The sequence below is a fragment of the Xiphophorus maculatus genome, chromosome 13, assembly GCF_002775205.1.
Source record: "Xiphophorus maculatus strain JP 163 A chromosome 13, X_maculatus-5.0-male, whole genome shotgun sequence".
Taxonomy (NCBI): domain Eukaryota; kingdom Metazoa; phylum Chordata; class Actinopteri; order Cyprinodontiformes; family Poeciliidae; genus Xiphophorus; species Xiphophorus maculatus.
Genome location: NC_036455.1, coordinates 15001383 through 15020983, shown reverse-complemented (window position 1 = coordinate 15020983; position 19601 = coordinate 15001383). Strand labels below are relative to the sequence as shown.

The 19601-nt window shown below is 45.6% G+C and overlaps 1 protein-coding gene across 1 annotated transcript in view; it reads right to left on the bottom strand.

Annotated features, from left to right (window-relative positions):
* Nucleotides 1-19601, bottom strand: part of LOC102226881 (T-cell differentiation antigen CD6-like) — a 42743-nt gene that overhangs the window by 2724 nt on the left and 20418 nt on the right. The window contains exons 4-15 of the mRNA XM_023345348.1: nucleotides 10987-11268; nucleotides 10424-10738; nucleotides 10137-10169; nucleotides 9921-10052; nucleotides 9781-9839; nucleotides 9298-9379; nucleotides 7764-7868; nucleotides 7000-7059; nucleotides 4426-4707; nucleotides 1227-1541; nucleotides 527-598; nucleotides 301-417 (exon numbers count right to left, since the gene is read on the bottom strand). Coding sequence (XP_023201116.1) covers nucleotides 301-417; nucleotides 527-598; nucleotides 1227-1541; nucleotides 4426-4707; nucleotides 7000-7059; nucleotides 7764-7868; nucleotides 9298-9379; nucleotides 9781-9839; nucleotides 9921-10052; nucleotides 10137-10169; nucleotides 10424-10738; nucleotides 10987-11268 — 1854 coding nt within the window. The remainder of the gene's footprint in view (nucleotides 1-300; nucleotides 418-526; nucleotides 599-1226; nucleotides 1542-4425; nucleotides 4708-6999; nucleotides 7060-7763; nucleotides 7869-9297; nucleotides 9380-9780; nucleotides 9840-9920; nucleotides 10053-10136; nucleotides 10170-10423; nucleotides 10739-10986; nucleotides 11269-19601) is intronic.

Genomic DNA, 19601 nt, shown 5'->3' with positions numbered 1-19601 from the left:
GAGGAAACGCACTTTTATTTAAATCTCAGAAAGTTATTACATTTGGAATAAATCATTCATAAATAAATGGGTTTTTCTGTTTAATAAATCACTAACAATAATCAGTATTTTAGAGCCGACACGTCTTCAAGCTTTGGTCCATCTTCATCGTCTCCTCCTCATCGTCCACAGGTTGTTCAAACCGTCTGCTCCGTTGTCCTCACCGATATCAACTTTGCTAATGATGTTAAAAGCAACTTTACTGCTAAATTTGCTGCAAATTTGACCTTTTGACCTACAGATGAGGAGGTGAGGACCTACCGTGCCGTCGCCTGTAAAGGCAGCACAGAACCAAATTCAGGATGGCAAAAACAAGCAGTCCAAGAGCCAGAACCACGATGCCGAGACGTTCAGGCGACGGAACGCCGACGAGACGAGCTGAGAGCAACGGACGGATCAGAGACGTTAGAATCAGGTTCACCGAGTCGTATCCCTGGAGGTCTGCTGATCTCGTTTAAAAAATAAAATTCAACTCGCAAATGTTCACCTGTGGTCATCAACTCAGTCTGAGGAGCATCTGGAGCAACTTCTGTGGTTACTCCAAAAAACGCCTTCGAATCTGCAGGGAAAACAGGAAGAGAAAAGATTCAAGCTAATCCATAATGTTTAGGTTTAAGGTCAAATATTTCAGATTCTTTATTACTTTAAGCAAACAGAGAAACTGATGGTTTAGAATGAAAGGATCCAAAAACTAAAATAAAGTTAAACCAAATGGAGAAAAGACAGGTGGGATGGTTTGATGGTAGGATAGTTTGATGGTAGGATGGTTTGATGGTAGGATGGTTTGATGGTAGGATGGTTTGATGGTAGGATGGTTTGATGGTGGGATGGTTTGATGGTAGGATGGTTTGATGGTAGGATAGTTTGATGGTGGGATAGTTTGATGGTAGGATAGTTTGATGGTAGGATAGTTTGATGGTGGGATGGTTTGATGGTAGGATAGTTTGATGGTTGGGGGAATGGAAGTGAAATCTGATGGGAATTTAACTTTGAGCCATTTTGATATTTTTGTATCTTTAGTTTTCATTCGTTTTTTGTGAAAAACATTTCAAATGATTGCAGCTCCTACCAATGAAGCTCATCACCGCATCCACAAGAGGAGTTTGTGTCCAAATGTGGACATTAGCAGAAACACGTCAGCTTGGACAGTTCATGTCCAACAGACCAGATGTTTGATGGAAACTGACCTGAACACACCACACCAGCATCCTCTTTGTGTCCGCAGTCGGAGTTTTCCTGGACACCCGGACAGAACCACAGGTTCTGCTCGTTCCCGGTGCAGTTCAGCTCGTCTAGGTGAATCGGTCCGCTCCCTGGAGGGAACAATCCATTCTGACCCGTCACCTTTAGAGCGGTCCCACAGCCCAGCTGGGCACAAACCACGTTGGCTTCTCTCAGGTCAAATCTGTCGTCACACACCGTGCCCCACATCCTGTCCTTCCAGACCTCCACCCGCCCGGCGCACTGATCCTTAGCTCCCTCCAGCCGAACGGACTGATGACCTGGAGACAAAATGACCAGGATGTTAAAAGTTCAAAAACAACCCAATGATTTCACTGAGACGTCATTGATTCCATTGCTCCCAGTAAAGCGAAGGTTGTGTCTGGTAAGAAGTCGTTTCCGTGGAGAAATGACCGACTAAACTTCTGTTGTAGTCGGAACGTAAAACTCGACTTCCTAACATCTGACCATGACTGTTACATCCCCAAGGCAGTCTAGGGGTTTTGGAGGGGGGGGGGCTGTAACAATAGATAAGCCAGGAAAAATTAAGAGACAAAAACCAGGAGGGTAAAATTAAAGGGTTTATTCTGGGGGATCCAGAGAAAACTCAAAAATGAAAATGAAAACCTACAAGAAAAGAAAAGGGAGAATAACAATGAAAACCAGGGTTTCTAGTAGACCAAAATCCTCATTTGCAGCACCACCAAGCTGCAGCACACATGCTGCCCAAGTGGCCAAGAGGCACCGAACGTCAGTTTCCCAGCTAGTTTTATACTCTGCTCATCAAGAGACAGAGTGAAACCAGCTGGGCCTGCTTAACCCGCCGGAGCTCAGCAGCAACCCGAACTGGGAGGAATCCCACATGCAGCCACCACTGCATGTAACAGTCACACATTACTGGACGGTTGGGTCGGACTCTCCAGTCCAGCACTCAACTGGTTCCAGTCTGAACTGAAGAACTGGGATTTCTTTGTTTCAATAGGAAACTTCTCATCAAGAGGTCAGAGGTCAATGTGGGGTTCCCCAAGGTCCAATCCTAAGACTCCTCTTACTCAATATCTACATGCTGCCACTGGCTGGGGATACGACAAGTAATCAGATTAGCTACTATGACAAAGCCGGTGACCTTTGACCCCATCCAATCACTGAACAGATCAAAGTGTGGATGAGACCAAACTTTCTCCAGCTGAGCAGAAACTACAGTTATTAAAGAGGAGCTGTCTAGAGTTATAGATCTAGAATCAACACACAGCTTCAGTTGTGCCAGCTAGAAAACAGAGATCAGGTTGACCTCTGACCTGAACCATCAGAGCCACATAGAGGCAGTTATAAAGTCAGCCTTTTATCAGCTAAAGAACATTTAGAAAAAATATTAATCTGCTGTTGTATCAACCTTCAGACCTCTCAGGTTCTGGTTCTGGTTCTGGTCTGCATCCAGAACCAGAACCAAACATGGAGAAGCAGCATTCAGCTTCTATGCACCACAAATCTGGAACAAACTTCTAGAAAACTGAAGAACAGCTGAAACACTGAGATCTTTTAAATGTTTAGTTACTTCTGAAACCATAGATCTACGGCAGCGCCCCGCTCAAGCATTGAACCTTGAACTTTTCAACCTTTTGCTGCTTTTCAGGCTTCAAACATAAAAATCTAAAACTTTTATTATGTTGTGAAGAATCAACAAGTGGGACACAATCGTGATGTGGAATGAAATTTATTGGATATTTTAAACTTTTTTAACAAATAAAAACTGCAAAGTGGGACGTGCCATTTTATTGGCCCCTTTACTGTCAGCAAACTCACTGCAGAAGTTCAGTTTGGATCTCTGAATGATCCAACGTTGTCCTAAGTGACTGATGATGGTCAGTAGAATCACCTCTTTATAATAAAGTATAAATGCAGCTGCTCTGTGATGGTCTCACATCATGAAGACCAAGGAACACCAGCAGCTCCGATACTGTTGGGGAAGTTTAAAGCTGGATTTGGAAAGAAAAAGATTTCCCAAGCTTTAAACACCTCAAGCAGCAGTGAGCAGGCGATCATATTGAAACGGAAAGAGTATCAGATCAAATCCACCAAGACCCGGCCGTCCTCTAAACGTTCATCTGGAACAAGGAGAAGATCAGAGATGCAGCCAAGAGGCCCATGATCACTCTGGATCACTCTGGATCTACAGAGATCTACAGCTGAGGTGGGAGAGTCTGTCCATAGGACAACAGTCAGTGGTAAACTGCACAAATCTGGCCTTTATGGAAGAGTGGCAAGAAGAAAGACATTTCTCAAAGAGAACCATAAAAGTCTGGTTTAAAGTTTGACACCATCCACCTGGGAGACACAGCAACAGGGAAGAAGTTGCTCTGGTCAGACATGTTTCCATAAAAGCAACACAACTCATCACCCTGAACACATCATCCCCAGTGTCAAACATGGTGGTGGCAGCATCATGTTCTGGGCCTGCTGTTCTTCAGCAGGGCAGGGAAGCTGGATGGAACCGAATACAGAACCGTTCTGGAAGAAAACCTGTTGGAGTCTTTAAAGACCTGAGACTGGGACGGAGATTTACCTTCCAACAAGACAAAGATCCCAAACAGAAAGCAAAACCTACAATAGAATGGTTCACAAATAAACGTATCCAGGTGTTAGAATGGCCTAGTCAAAGTCCAGACCTGAATCCAATGGAGAATCTGTGGAAAGAGCTGAAAGCTGCTGTTCACAAGCTCTCCATCCATCCAACCTCACTGAGCTCCAGCTGGTTTAAGGAAGAATGGGCCAGAAGTTCAGTCTCTCCATGAGCAAAACTGATGGAGTCGAAACGAAGCCACTTGCAGCTGCAACCGCAGCAAAAGGTGGCGCTATAGAGTATTAACGCAAGGCCCAATAATATGGCACGTCCCACTTTGCAGGTTTTTATTTGTTAAAAAAGTTTAAAATATCCAATAAATTTCGTTCCACCTCACGATTGTTGTTGATTCTTCACAAAATAAAAAAAGTTTTTTATGTTTGAAGCCTGAAAAGCAGCAAAAGGTTGAAAAGTTCAAGGGACTGAATACTTCAGCAAGGCGCTGTGCTTGATGGGCGTTGATGATTCTGATGATGGCAATCGACAAAATGCCAAAAGGTCAGGCCTCCATCGTTTGTTACTTTGGAGAATCAAACAAATCTCACCACAAACCACTTCTGAGATCACGATGCATCCTGGAGTAAACGTCTCTGAGCAGCTCTGTAGACGCTGGTTCTGGTACACGCAGTCCTGGAAGCATTTGTCTTTGGGAGGCAGGTTGAATTTATTCACAGCATAAACTCTTCCACATTTAAGGTCCTGGCAGACCTGGTCAGCCAGAGTGTCTAAAAAATCCGGTGGGAGTGGAACCGCCTCCCCACTCCTGTCTCCAGGCATCCTGAGAGTCCACCTGCATGTAGCGTCGAGGTGATGAACATAAGGGTCGTCTGAGGGCACAGAGGGTCACAGAGCAGAGGATGAGGAGCAGGATGAAAACTGAAAGTACTCAAACATCAACCACTGAGGAACAAATCTGGACCAGAAATCTGCAGCAACCTGAAGGATTTTAGAAACAGAGAACAGAGCGTCATCAGCGTAGCATGATAAACAGATGATGATGTTTAAACAGTCTCAGCAGAGCTGCAGGACATGTGCGGTTATCCAAACCGGCAGCAAAGCTTGTGGTTCAGACTCCTAGAGCCGATCAATTAAAGGCCATGACCTCAAAGACAAAGCAGTGGAAACGATGCAGAAGACGCTGTGATCAGAGGTGACCAACGAGCCAAATACATGTACAAGACAGGCCCAGGTCAGGGGATTATTCTGCACAATAAAGTTCTCGAAAACCACCTGGAAGAAGGTAAAAACTGTTCATGTTCTTTGTTTGGATCAGATCCTGTCTCTGACTGTTAATGGTCTGTTTCCTGTAGCAGCGAAGCCACTTCCTGCTCGCCGTTTCTCCAACACCGCTTCTACTCAAACAGACGGTTCTGGTAGTAATCCAGAACCTTTGGGCCCAGCAGTCAAGGCTTGGTCAACAGCCACTGATCTGAAACGTTTGTTATTTTAACCTTTAACCTCTGCAGCTCTTTCCTCACCCCAGCACCATTTATGGTTATTATCATGAATTCATTGGACTTGAACAGCTGGGACTGAAATAACAAACTGGAACAATTTTAAACTTTTGGCCATATTGTGTATATTTATTGATTAATTAATTAGAAAACCAATGACGCTCCTCTCTGACGGAGTATCAGGATCAAGCTAAGAAAATTGTTTGAAACTTCGAGAACAAAGTCAATATGATGAGAGGAGAGTTAGAAAACTGGGCCCAGCTGGGGCCGTTCTGACGGTCAGCGGCCCGGTCAGCGGCCCGGTCAGCCTGGTTCTGATACCGACAGTCATTTGATCCTGACATGTCAGAAGATGAAAGATTTGCTTCATTATAAAAGCAGAACTTCACCGGGTTTAACGCAGAACTGAGTGACAGTGTAGGAGTTAAATCTCTACTTTATTCTCATAAGATTACAAATTTAGTCTTATAATTTCAAAAATAAAATTCTCTTAGTGAGAAAAGTGAAGATGAAAGAGATAAAAAGCATTTATTTAATCCTTAAAGTCAAATTAAAAACTGATTGTTGGAGGATTTAAACCTACATAGATGCTAAAGTTAGACAGCATGAAGGTTCAGCTGAATGTGGAGAGAAACTCTGACCTCTGACCTGATGGGCTCAGGAGAAAAATCAATGAATAAGAAAACCGATCGATAAGGAATAAATTCCATCCTGAGGAAAACGGGTCGACAGCTGGAGCTGAGAAAAACTTTTCTCAGGAATAAGAGAAACATCCAGAAGGAAGAAGGAGCTGCAGCGAGAACCGGAAACTAAAAATACGTCCTGCTTCCATCTGATGGAGGCGGATGATTCATCTCCATCACTTCTCCTAGTGAGACGGGTCAGCCGCACCGTTCAGCTCCACTCTGACTGCAAGCCGTCGCATTTCTGCCACCAACTGCCTGGGTCCGACAGAACCAAGAAAGACATTAATTCTCACACTCTCTGGTCGCTCCGAATGCTCTCACACACACACACACACACACACACACACACACACACACACACACACACACACCCACACCACCAATTATATATATATATATATATATATATATATATATATATATATATATGCAGCTTTTTTTTTTTACAGAAGAGGAAAACCAGGTTGGATGAAAAAGAGAAAATCACAGGCAGCACATCATGATGGTCGGATCTCAGAAAAATGCAAGAAAACACAAAGTAAGTGGTTGAACTTTGAACCCTACCGATATTAAGATAAGCATGCAAATACACATTTTAAGTTACATTCCATATTTGATGAGCGACTTTGTGAAAATATTTCATTGCTCATGATTCTCCTCCACACTTTCAAAAACTGACAGAACCTTTAGTTGGTCTTATTTCCCTTCCTGTGATTCTGCAGGTAAAGTGAGGATCTGCGGCTGAAGCTGTTTGTCTCAATAACTGCAGTATGTTTGATGCCAGTCTGCGTGGGAGTGCTGCAGCTGCTGCATCACCCAGAGGCACTTCCTCAGCAGGTCACCCCACATCCTGCCACCGCCGCAGCATCACACTGCACGGTGCTGCCCAGATGCGGGCCGAACCGTCGGCACCAGAACGGCAGGACGTGAGTTTGGGTCTCTGCCAGGAGGAACGGTTGCAGATCGACGTCTTACTCACCGTCCATGTCTTCAGGTGCCACTTGGACCCCAGGATCTGGAGCGGAAGCATCAAGAAGAGCTGAAATGATGAATAAAGGGAGTTTAGTTTTTAATTTAAGAGCAGCATTGTGAAGCAACAAGCTGCAGAAACACACAGAATATGTAAAACAGAGTTCTGGATTTAAAACACACAGACTGGGAGATTCATTCGTTTCAGTTTGCAGTTGATGGAGGGAAACTATCAGAGCTGGTTCACCTCCACCTTTAAATATCTTTATTGTTGATTTTTCATTGTTTAAAACTCCACTAAGATCTAGATCTCATTTTCAAGAGAGACCTGAGCGACTTGCAACACAACAACAACAACCTGGTTACACAAAAGTAAACCAAAACATTTGCACAAGTTTAAAGCAAATTAGAAACAGTTTAAAAGCAGCAGCAGAATCACGTTTTTAAGAATCGCTCAATAAACTCCAAAGAAACGAGATCTGGAGCCGATTCCAGTTTGAACTGCATTGAAAGCAGACTGTTAAAATTATTTCATTTGTCTAGAAATAAAACCCTGGAAAGAAAAACTGAAATTAGACGCAGATATTTCTAAACAAACAAACCTTTTAATGCTTGAATTATTTCAAGGAAAATTATTCCAATTACAGAAAAAACACAATAAAGAAGAAGAGCTGAGATCAGATGAACATCCAGAAAAATCCATCTGGTAACAGAAACCAGCTGCAGTCCTGCTGTTTGCAGCTCTGCCTTCCAGCGTGTGAATGTGAGGTTTACCTGGAGAGAGCGAGCTCAGCTGGAGGATCCAGAGGAGCTGAAGCAGCTTCATGTTGGTCACAGCGAGGAGATGATCCTCCACATCAACTTCTTCTTCTTCTTCTTCTCAGACTGAACTCTGCATCGCAGCAGGAAGTGACACATCAGAGGCTCCACTCTCTTCTTCTGCTTTCAAAATCAGCTGGACATGAAAAATACAATGATTGGCAGCAATAAGAAAACCACAGAAATGTGATTTTAACTGAAACCGCAGGAACATTTGCAGAAATAAATGGAAATAAAAGATTAAAAACATTTAATTCATTTCCTGTTTGTGAATAAAGTTGTTGGTTGACATTAGAACTGAGTCCAACTCAGCCGTTCTGAGGCAGTCAGAACCACTTTGGATGGTTTTTACTGTATTTCTGTGGACTGGACTCGTCCAGCAGCAGCATGCCATCAACCACGGATCACTGGAGGAAAAACCTAACAGGAATGCACAAACATCACGTGGCGTTCCTCAGGGTCCAATCCTGAGACACTTTTAATTGAAATAAATAAGTGCCCCCTATGTCCTACTACTGCAAGGTATTTTCAGGATAAGAGGATCCCATGGCTGCAGTCGTAGAGCTGGACCTGAATCCATCTGATGATCCTCGTCTTGCTCTTGTTGGCAATTGATCAGTGGCCAGAGAAAGAGATTGCTGAACAGCAGCAATCCGGACGATTGCCTGACGATGAAGAACAGATCAGTGAAACAAATGAAAAGTTTTCAGTTCAGGAACAAATGCAGAAAGACAACATGGGCCAGACCTAAAGACAGAAAGAGAAATTCAACACACACACACACACACACACACACCCACACACACACACACACCTACAAGCCAGTTATTAAAGTGACAATGTTCCTTTGGTTTCTTGAAATGTGGGTTTATTGGTTATTTCACTTCTGGCAGTTTGCTGGCTGATATTTCTGAATTAGAGGAGAAGTAAAGATAAGATTTATTTGTCATTGTCATCAACAGATTACAACGAGATTGAGATTTGCTTGACTCGAGTTAAAATGCAGGTTATGTGTATATACATAATATACATACATAAAAAAGATAAAGAAATAAATAGACATCAGAAGATGGTCGCAGCGCCTGGAGGTGTCGCAACAGAATTTACATTTTTAACAAAGTGGTGTCAAGAGCAGAAGTTCTTATGCCTCTGAATCAACATTAGATTCTTTTCCTTCTTTTGCTCTTTCCTTTGGTTTATTTTGTTTGTATTTCCTTTTAATTCCTGTAAAGCACTTTGTATTGCCTTGTTGCTGAAAACGTGCTATATAAATAAAATTACCTTTACCTTACCTCTCCAGTAGCCCCTCCAAGGACTCAGATAGTGCATAATCTGAACTGTTGTTTGGTGAGTAAGCACACAGTCAGAACCCGTCCCCCCACTTGTAGGCGGAGGGAGGCTACCCTCTCGTTCACCAGGGTAAACCCCAATGTACAGGCACCAAGATGGGGGGCAACAAGTATGCCCACTCCTGCCCAGCGCCTCTCACCAAGGGCAAATCTGGAGTGGAAGTATGTCCAGCCCCTCTCAAGGACGCATGGCACCTCGAGCCATGCGTCAGCGTGCCCCACCTGACAGGGTGGTACCCCGGTGACCCGCGTCCAGGCAAGGGAACAATCATCATCATCATCCATAACCATCCATCCTCATCATCAACACCATCATCCATCACACCACCAGGCTTAGCCAGAGAAAACTGGCTAAGCCTGGTGGTTGAGTGTAAATAAGTAAAGCCTGGTAGCCCACCAGACTTATCATCATCTTCATCCATCATCATCATCCATCAGGTTGATGTCCCAGATGATAATGCAAAATCTTTTACAGTTTTTATTAATTACTTTCAAATTAGACTACTTGTGATAAATATGGTTTCCTTTTATTAGTTGTGGTCTAAAGCAATAATCAGGATTTTGGAGTCGGTGCTTCTTCAAGCTTTGGTCCATCTTCAGGACTTCCACCTCATGGTCTACACCCTCACAGTCACCTGGACCTTCAGATCAGCGTCTGCTGTCTTCTGCTCACCTCGCTCATCTTTACAAACAATGTTAGAACAAACTTTACTGCTGAATTCACTGCAGATATGACAGATTTGCTACAGATTCAGATGTTTACCAGGTGAGGACCTTCTGTGCCGTTTGAAGTGAAGGCAGCAGAGAAACATGTTGATAATGGCAAATAAAACCACTAGAACAGACAGCAATGTGATGGCGATATGTTCTGGAGAATAAACGGCTGACGGAGAAGCTGGAGCAACAGACATACATCAAATACATTAAAAGATTCAAAGACTCAGCTGATATTGCTAAAAATTCATCAACACAGTCATACCTGGTGTAGTTACTTTAAACAACGCCTTAGATTCTGCAGAGAAAACAGGAAAAGAAAAGTTTCAAGCTGACCTGTACAGCTTAGATTTCGGTTCACATGCTGGTGATAGTGGATACTGGATTGAAGCTACAGCTACCCTGGGGCAGGTTAACAGGGGCAAGGCAGCAATTTTGCACCATCAGCTTTTCTGACCAACACCAGTCTTACCCAACTATACAAACAAGGGCTGTAGAACGGAAATCGAACCAGCGATCCACGGATTGCAGGGTGAACTCCATCAGACTGACCTGAACACACCACACCAGCATCCTCTTTGTGTCCGCAGTCGGAGTTTTCCTGGACACCCGGACAGAACCACAGGTTCTGCTCGTTCCCGGTGCAGTTCAGCTCGTCTAGGTGAATCGGTCCGCTCCCTGGAGGGAACAATCCATTCTGACCCGTCACCTTTAGAGCGGTCCCACAGCCCAGCTGGGCACAAACCACGTTGGCTTCTCTCAGGTCAAATCTGTCGTCACACACCGTGCCCCACATCCTGTCCTTCCAGACCTCCACCCGCCCGGCGCACTGATCCTTAGCTCCCTCCAGCCGAACGGACTGATGACCTGGAGACAAAATGACCAGGATGTTAAAAGTTCACACCTGAAAACAACCCAATGATTGAATTCAGAAATGACTGATTCTAGAGATTCTAGATAAGGGACTGCAGTCTCTAGAGCTCCTCAACTGCTACAACATCAATATGGTTTCATTTCATAAAGTTAAAGGTGCAGCCTCACCACTGAATCTTAGTCATTTTTAAACAGTTTCAAACATAGATGTATTATTTTCTTGGAGAATCAGGAAATCTCACCACAAACCACTTCTGTGGTAACGTTGCATCCTGCTGTAAACGTCTCTAAGCAGCTCCGTAGATGGCGGTCCTGGTACCTACAGTCCTGGAAGCACTTGCTGTCTTGAGGCGCAACAATTTCCTTCATAATATGAACTCTTCCACATTTAAGGTCCTGGCAGATCCACTCAGCCAGAGTGTCTAAAGAATCCGGTGGGAGTGGAACCGCCTCCCCACTCCTGTCTCCAGGCATCCTGAGAGTCCACCTGCATGTAGCGTCGAGGTGATGAACATAAGGGTCGTCTGAGGGCACAGAGGGTCACAGAGCAGAGGATGAGGAGCAGGATGAAAACTGAAAGTACTCAAACATCAACCACTGAGGAACAAATCTGGACCAGAAATCTGCAGCAACCTGAAGGATTTTAGAAACAGAGAACAGAGCGTCATCAGCGTAGCATGATAAACAGATGATGATGTTTAAACAGTCTCAGCAGAGCTGCAGGACATGTGCGGTTATCCAAACCGGCAGCAAAGCTTGTGGTTCAGACTCCTAGAGCCGATCAATTAAAGGCCATGACCTCAAAGACAAAGCAGTGGAAACGATGCAGAAGACGCTGTGATCAGAGGTGACCAACGAGCCAAATACATGTACAAGACAGGCCCAGGTCAGGGGATTATTCTGCACAATAAAGTTCTCGAAAACCACCTGGAAGAAGGTAAAAACTGTTCATGTTCATAAAAAGATTAACTAAAACGTTAGTTTCCCCCTAGAGGCTTAGGCTGGAACAATTGTTGGGAAACACACACTACCACTCCAAAGTTTGAGAACACCCCAACGTTTCAAGCTTTTTACTGAAAGGGATGAACTGCCAGATACTCTGACGTGAAATCAAAGCACAAATAAGCAGCTGGAGTAATAAAAAAAAATAATGGAATCAATTTATAGACCATAATTTTTTCTCTTCTACTTATTTACAATTGGTGGGTTGCTGGTTTGAGCCCCACTCTGATCGGCTCTGTCATTGTGTCCTTGGGTAAGACACTTCACCCGCCTTGCCTGCTGCTGGTTATCAGAAGACCCAACAGGTGGCGCCGGTGCCTGGCAGCCTGGCCTCTGTCAGACTGCAGCTGCTGTCTAGTAGCTCTCCACCGTCACCATGTGAATGACCGAGTGACTGAACGTAGTGTGAAGAGCATTGAGGTTCCTGGACTCGATAAAGTACTATACAAGTTCAAGACTCTTACCATTTTAAACTTTTGACTTGTCAGTAATAACTCGTGTATTCTTTCTACAAGAATCAGAAAGTTCTTCTCATATCTGTTGCAAAGGTTCCCATGAATGAGTGGCTCTTGTTGCTTTGCATAAACTCTTCTGTCCAGTTCAACCCAAACCAGCTCCATGGGGTTCAAGTCTGGAGACTCTGCAGGCCACTCAAGCTTTCCAGCTCAACTTGTTCGTTTTTCCTCAGGTGGTTCTGGCAGAGCTTGGCTGTATGCTTTGGCCCTTTATCTTGCTGATGGGTGAACCCTGACCACGAGTACTGCATGGCGCTGCTGTGGTAGCTGTTTTGGTTCAGGGTGCATCTCACTCTGTACAAGCAGAACAGCCCCAGACCACTACACGTCCCTCTCCATGTTTGACAGTTGATGCCACACAGTGTGGAACCGTCCTTTTACCTACTTAATGGCGTACAAAGCCAACCCTAATCCTGTGTAAGGTCTATTCAGGGTTTCTGAAGAGGAGGGTCCGTTGGATAGGCAAACCTCAGATTCTGGTTCTGGCTGTGGAACACCAGACTGAACAGTCTTTGAATCTGGCCGTTAGGTCCCTGTAGGACAATGTCACAGCTTTGTCTGCATTGCTGGCAGTAAGTCACACTCGTTTGTGGAGAGTTGCACTCTAACAAGTCTTGAATTCTGTTCATTATGTTTATGGACAGAATTTGTAGGTGCAGCTGAGGCGTGGAGGGGATCCGTTTTGGTGGCCTTAGGATCGTGTCTGCTTGTTGTAGTTGATGTGGTCCTACTGGCTTCATCAGGTCGTGATCAACAGCTTTCACTTGAGCGTTTCGCAGCTGAGTCTGAAGCGGCCGGGATGATTTAGAGCAGTGCCGCCAAATCTGAGTGTCTAAAGCCGGAAAAGGGCAGAGTGCCTTCTCTGGGTTGGGAAAGAGGTCCTGCCCCAGGTGGAGGAGTTGAAGTATCTCAGGGAAGAATGGAGCGGTGGGTGGGCAGGGAAGCGCTATATTGGTCTGTTGTGGTGAAAAGAAAGCTGAGTCAAGAGACGAAGCTCTCGATTTACTGGTCAGTCTACATTCTTTCCCTCATCTATGGTCACGTGCTTTGAATCATGACCGAAAGAATGAGATCAAAGATATAAGAGCCTGAAGTGAGTTTTCTCCGTAGGGTGTCTGGGGTCTCCCTTACAGAGAGAAGCTCAATCATCCTGGATGGACTCAGATTAGATCCGCTGCTTCTCCAAGAGGAGACAGTTAAGGTGGCTTGGGCGTCTGGTCAAGATGGACGCTTCCCTGGTGAGCTGTTCAGGTCCCACTGGGAGGAGGCTTAGAAGAAGACCTGGACACGTTGGAGGGACGATGTTTCCCTGATGGGAACGCCTTGGGTTTCCTGGAGGAGTCGGACCAGGAGGCCGGGGAAGTCTGAGTCTCCCTGCTTATTCCGCTGACCCCGCGAACCGACCCCGTAGAGGTTATCACGGCAGGTCTCAGCAGGTAGACGCATCAAGAGACTTTCATGTCTCTAAGGGAACGGAGAAAGGTGAGGTATGCAGACCGCCTTATAGTGAACACTTTAAAGGTTTTGAAACAAATCTTATTCCTGGCCAGAAGGTTAGAAGGAAAAGATTCAGAGCTCGGCGGTCTCAGTTGGAGGCGGACTGCAAAGACAAGGCGTCGGGATTCAGGTCTTTTGTAGTGGGGATGAGCTGCAGATTGCTACCCGATAGCAATAACAAAACTAAATGCAATCAGAAACAACCATTAATCATCATGAATGATGTATGTGAGAATGTGGCTATTCTTATTTATTTGTTTTTTCTTTTTGTTTGTTTTTATCAGTTATTTGTTATTTATTTCTTACATTGTGTGTAAATTGTGAGACAGTTATTTTTTGTTTTTAAGCATGTGCACTGACTGATGGCACTTTTTAAATTTCGTTGTTCTTGTGACAATGACAATAAAGATTTATCTACGATCTATCTTTGTCTATCAGAGGTTTATTGCAAGGGGAAGTTTGTCAGTGAGGTTTGCAGCAGTGATTTCTTCATCTCAAGGAATGCATAGGAAAAAGATCTGATCAGGTAGTGAATAAAAATGGATTCCAACAACAGACATTTAAAAATGTAGTTCTATTTTCAGTGGGGAAAGTGGAGCAAACTCTGACAGGAAGAGGTCTGGCAGACCCACAGCAAGAACGGAAACAAAAGACAAGTGTCTGAGAGTTAACCGCTAGCCTGATAGGTGGACAACAGCTCCTAGCACAGCTTAATAGTGGTTGCAGTAATTTCAGCGACCACTGAAATTACTGCAATTACTTCTGATTAGAATAGTTGGAGTTGCAAGTTTGACCAAGCAAGTTACAACAAGAAAGCCATTGCTAAGATGTCAGAATATGACAAGGAGGCTTGCCTGGGCCATGCAACAGTGCTATAGGACTATTAAAAACTGGGAGAAAGTGCTATGGACCGACGAATCACAACTTTGAATCTTCGGTTCATCACACAGGGTGAGATCCCTCTGTAGTTGGACACACTGTGTGGTCTGCCAATCCAGGGGAACCGCCCCCAAAATCCATGCAATAACGCAGAATCACATCAACCAACACAACCCAACAGCATCCAGAGCCTTAAGGAACTCTGGGTGAATCTCACCGAGGAGCTTTTTAACCCCCTTGGTGACCTCAGCACCAGAGACTAAAGAGCCCGACCCAAAGTCTGCAGGCGCTGCTTCCTCAGTGGAAGACATCCTGATGGGCCTAAGGTGGACTTGGAAGTATTCTGCCCACTGACCCAAGTCGTCCCGGGTGCAGGTCAGCAGCACACCATCCCCACTATAATCGGTGTTGGTGCTGTACTGCTCTCCCCCTCAAGACGCCATATTGAATGTCTCCATGACATCTCCAAACTCCTCCCACCCAGAGTTTTTGCCTCAGCGACCACCCGACTCACATAGCCTGCCGGTACCCATCAGCTGCTTCTGGGGTCCCATCGGCCAAAAAGGTCCGATAGGACTCCTCCTCCAGCCTGACAGCATCAACCACCACCACCACCATCAACAGGCGGTGGGTTCAAAGGTTATAAAGTTAATAATCAAGACATTGTTTTCAGATCAAAGACATTAACATTTCTTAACCTGGTTCACTTTCAAAAAGCACCACTTATGTACAAAGCAATAAAAATGAGCTGCTTCCTAGAAAATACACAGCCTGGCCAAAAAAAAGTCGCCACCTGAATTTAACTAAGCAAATAGGTACAAGCCTCCTATTGGATAAGTTCTGCATAGGCGATTATCTTTCAGCTGGCAACAAGTTATTTAACCCCAGCTGATGCAATGAGTAACTCCTCATTTCTTAAACAACCATGGCAAAAGACACATCCTGTGGTCGTGGAAAAGACGTTAGTCTGTTTAAGAAGGGTCAAACCATTGGCATGCATCAAGCAGAGAAAACATCTAAGGAGATTGCAGAAACTACTAGAACTGGGTTAAGAACTGTCCAACGCATCATTAAAAACTGGAAGGATGGTGGGGCACCATCGTCTTCCAGGAAGAAATGTGGTCGGAAAAAAATCCTGAATGATGGTGATCGGCGATTACTTAAACGTTTGGTCAAATCAAATCAAAGAAAAACAGCAGAACTCAGGAGTATGTTTAATTGTGAACGCAAAAGCATTTCCACACGCACAATGCGAAGGGAACTCAAGGGGTTGGGACTGAACAGCTGTGTAGCCGTAAGAAAACCTCTAATCAGTAAGGCTAACCAGAAAAAAAGGCTTCAGTTTGCTAGGGAGCATAAAGATTGGACTCTGGAGGAATGGAAGAGGGTCATGTGGTCTGATGAGTCCAGATTTACCCTGTTCCAGAGTGATGGGCGCATCAGGGTAAGAAGAGAGGCAGGTGAAGTGATGCACCCATCATGCCTAGTGCCTACTGTACAAGCCTGTGGGGGCAGTGCTATGATCTGGGGTTGCTGCAGTTGGTCAGGTCTAGGTTCAGCAACATTGTGGCCCAAAGAATGAGGTCAGCTGACTACCTGAATATACTGAATGACCAGGTTATTCCATCAATGGATTTTGTCTTCCCAAATGGAACGGGCATATTCCAAGATGACAATGCCAGGATTCATGGGGCTCATATTGTGAAAGAGTGGTTCAGGGAGCATGAGACATCTTTTTCACACATGGATTGGCCACCACAGAGTCCAGACCTTAACCCCATTGAGAATCTTTGGGATGTGCTGGAGAAGGCTTTGCGCAGTGGTCAGACTCTCCCATCATCAATACAAGATCTTAGTGAAAGATTAATGTAACACTGGATGGAAATAAATCTTGTGACACTGCAGAAGCTTATTGAAACAATGCCACAGCGAATGCAGGCTGTAATCAAAGCTAAAGGCGGTCCAACAAAATATTAGAGAGTCTGACCAGTTTTTGGTGCCGACGTTTTTTTTGGCCAGGCAGTGTATATATCCCAACGTTTCTCAGGAGCAGCAAACAGAAACATCCAGAGGTGAGAAGGTGCTGCTGTGAATCCAAAAGGGAGAGATGGAGGACAAGCGAAGGAGAACAGACCTGATGATGAAAAACTGAACTAAAATTACCTCCTGCTTTAATTTGACAGAACCTTTAGTTGTTCTTGTTTCCCTTCCTGTGATTCTGCAGGTAAAGTGAGGATCTGCGGCTGAAGCTGTTTGTCTCAATAACTGCAGTATGTTTGATGCCAGTCTGCGTGGGAGTGCTGCAGCTGCTGCATCACCCAGAGGCACTTCCTCAGCAGGTCACCCCACATCCTGCCACCGCCGCAGCATCACACTGCACGGTGCTGCCCAGATGCGGGCCGAACCGTCGGCACCAGAACGGCAGGACGTGAGTTTGGGTCTCTGCCAGGAGGAACGGTTGCAGATCGACGTCTTACTCACCGTCCATGTCTTCAGGTGCCACTTGGACCCCAGGATCTGGAGCGGAAGCATCAAGAAGAGCTGAAATGATGAATAAAGGGAGTTTAGTTTTTAATTTAAGAGCAGCATTGTGAAGCAACAAGCTGCAGAAACACACAGAATATGTAAAACAGAGTTCTGGATTTAAAACACACAAACTGGGAGATTCATTCGTTTCAGTTTGCAGTTGATGGAGGGAAACTATCAGAGCTGGTTCACCATCCATCCATCCATCCATCCGTTTTCTTCCGTTTTATCCGGGGTCGGGTCGCGGGGTAGCAGCTTCAGAAGGGAGGCCCAGTCTTCCTTCTCCAGCCTCTTGTTCCAGATCCTCCAGGGAATCCCAAGGCGTTCCCAGGCCAGTAGAGGAACATCGTCCCTCCAGTGTGTCCTGGGTTTTCCCCTCCTCCCGGTGGGACCTGAACTCCTCACCAGGGAGGCGTCCAGGAGGCATCCTGACCAGATGCCCCTCAACTGGCTCCTCTCGATGTGAAGGAGCAGCGGCTCTACTCTGAGTCCCTCCCGGATGACTGAGCTTCTCTCTAAGGGAGAGCCCAGACACCCTGCGGAGAAAACCCATTTCGGCCGCTTGTATCCGCGATCTCGTTCTTTCGGTCATGACCCAAAGCTCATGACCATAGATGAGGGTGGGAACGTAGATCGACCGGTAAATCGAGAGCTTTGCCTTTTGGCTCAGCTCTCTCTTCACCACGACGGACCGGTACAGCGCCGCTTGACGGCAGACGCTGCGCCAATCCGCCTGTCGATGTCTCGCTCCCTTGTGAACAAGATCCCGAGATACTTGAACTCCTCCACTTGGGGCACTAGTACCCCCTCTAAGGACTCCAAGAAGGGTGGGTAATCTGAACTGTCGTTCGGTCCGTAAGCACAAACGACAGTCAGAACCCGTCCCCCACCCGTAGGCGGAGGGATGCTACCCTCTCGTTCAGCGGGGTAAACCCCAACGTACAGGCGCCGAGATGGGGAGCAACAAGTATGCCCACTCCTGCCCAACGCCTCTCACCTTGGGCAACTCTAGAGTGGAAGTATGTCCAGCCCCTCTCAAGGAGACTGGTTCCAGAACCAGAGCCATGCGTCCAGGTGAGACCGACTATTTCTAGCCAGAACCTCTCGACCTCACACACTGGCTCCGGCTCCTTCCCCACCAGAGAGGTGACATTCCACGTCCCAAGAGCTTCTGCAACCGAGGATCAGACTGCCAGGGCCCCCTCCCTCGACCGCCACCCATCTCAAAGGTGTCTAACCTCCACCTTTAAATAGCTTAATTTTTAATTTTTTTTTTTATACTTTATTTTTGATCAGATTTTTATACATGGCAAAATACAGCCACAACACAAAAAAGGAGAGGAAATAATAGTAATAATAAAATAAAATAAAAATAAAAAAAAATCACAAGTACAATGAACTGCATACAGAACTGAAAGGTCACCAAGGGAGGGGGACAGCAATACTACACACACAAAATAAAATTAAATTAAAGCTGCAAGCAGCCTCGGGCGGCCCTCGCAGCAAGCGCCGCTCCGGCCTATTGGCCACCGCGGGGGTTCCAGGCACCGCAGAAGCTCTCGCACGGTTTCCAGAGCCGCAGCCCGCTTGCCACTGCAGAAGCTGACGCGCATTTTCCCTGCCCGTCCACCGGGCGACACGCGTGAATACGTTCGGCAGCGCTCCCCAACGACTGTCAAAAAATCTGGTGCAGATCGGTCGATGCATTGAGGAGATACAGCCGATGTATTAACTTAGGGGGCGCAGTGGAGTCAAATTACATCTCAAACCCGTTGGGCTCTTTAGAGGTAAACAAAGGTCATACATATCCAGTTTGGCGCCAATCGGATGATCCATGTGTGAATTAGAGCCAAACGTATGTATATGGCGAGGGACTGATATTCGCCATTTGGCCACGCCCACACGGTTCAGCCAGCAGCGAGCATTGACGGAGTTCATCATCCGAATCATCTTGATTAGGTCAAGAGAGCCATAAACAGAGCTTTCCAAGGAAAAAAAATGGCACTTCCTGTTCTGAGGGGGCGGGGCTTGGATGATGTCATAATATGATGACGTAGGATCGTCCGGCATCCCACCAGGATCACTCAGGCAAATTTTGGTGCAGCTCAGTCAAAAAATGTGGAATCCAGAGGCAAACGTATACCAACGGCGTTGCCGCCATTGAATACTCTTGGCACTTTAAAGCAAGCGAGACCAACTTCCTGTCTGTCATCCAACACAGAATCACTTTGATTAGGTCAAGAGAGCCATAGATGGAACTTTACAAGTTAAAAAAATAGCACTTCCTGTTCTGAGGGGGCGGGGCTTAGATGACGTCATAATATGATGTCATAGCATTGTCAGGCATCACACCAGGATCACTCAGGCCAAGTTTAGTGCAGCTCGGTCGAAACATGTGGAAACTAGAAGCAAACGTATGGCATCGGCGTTACAGGTCA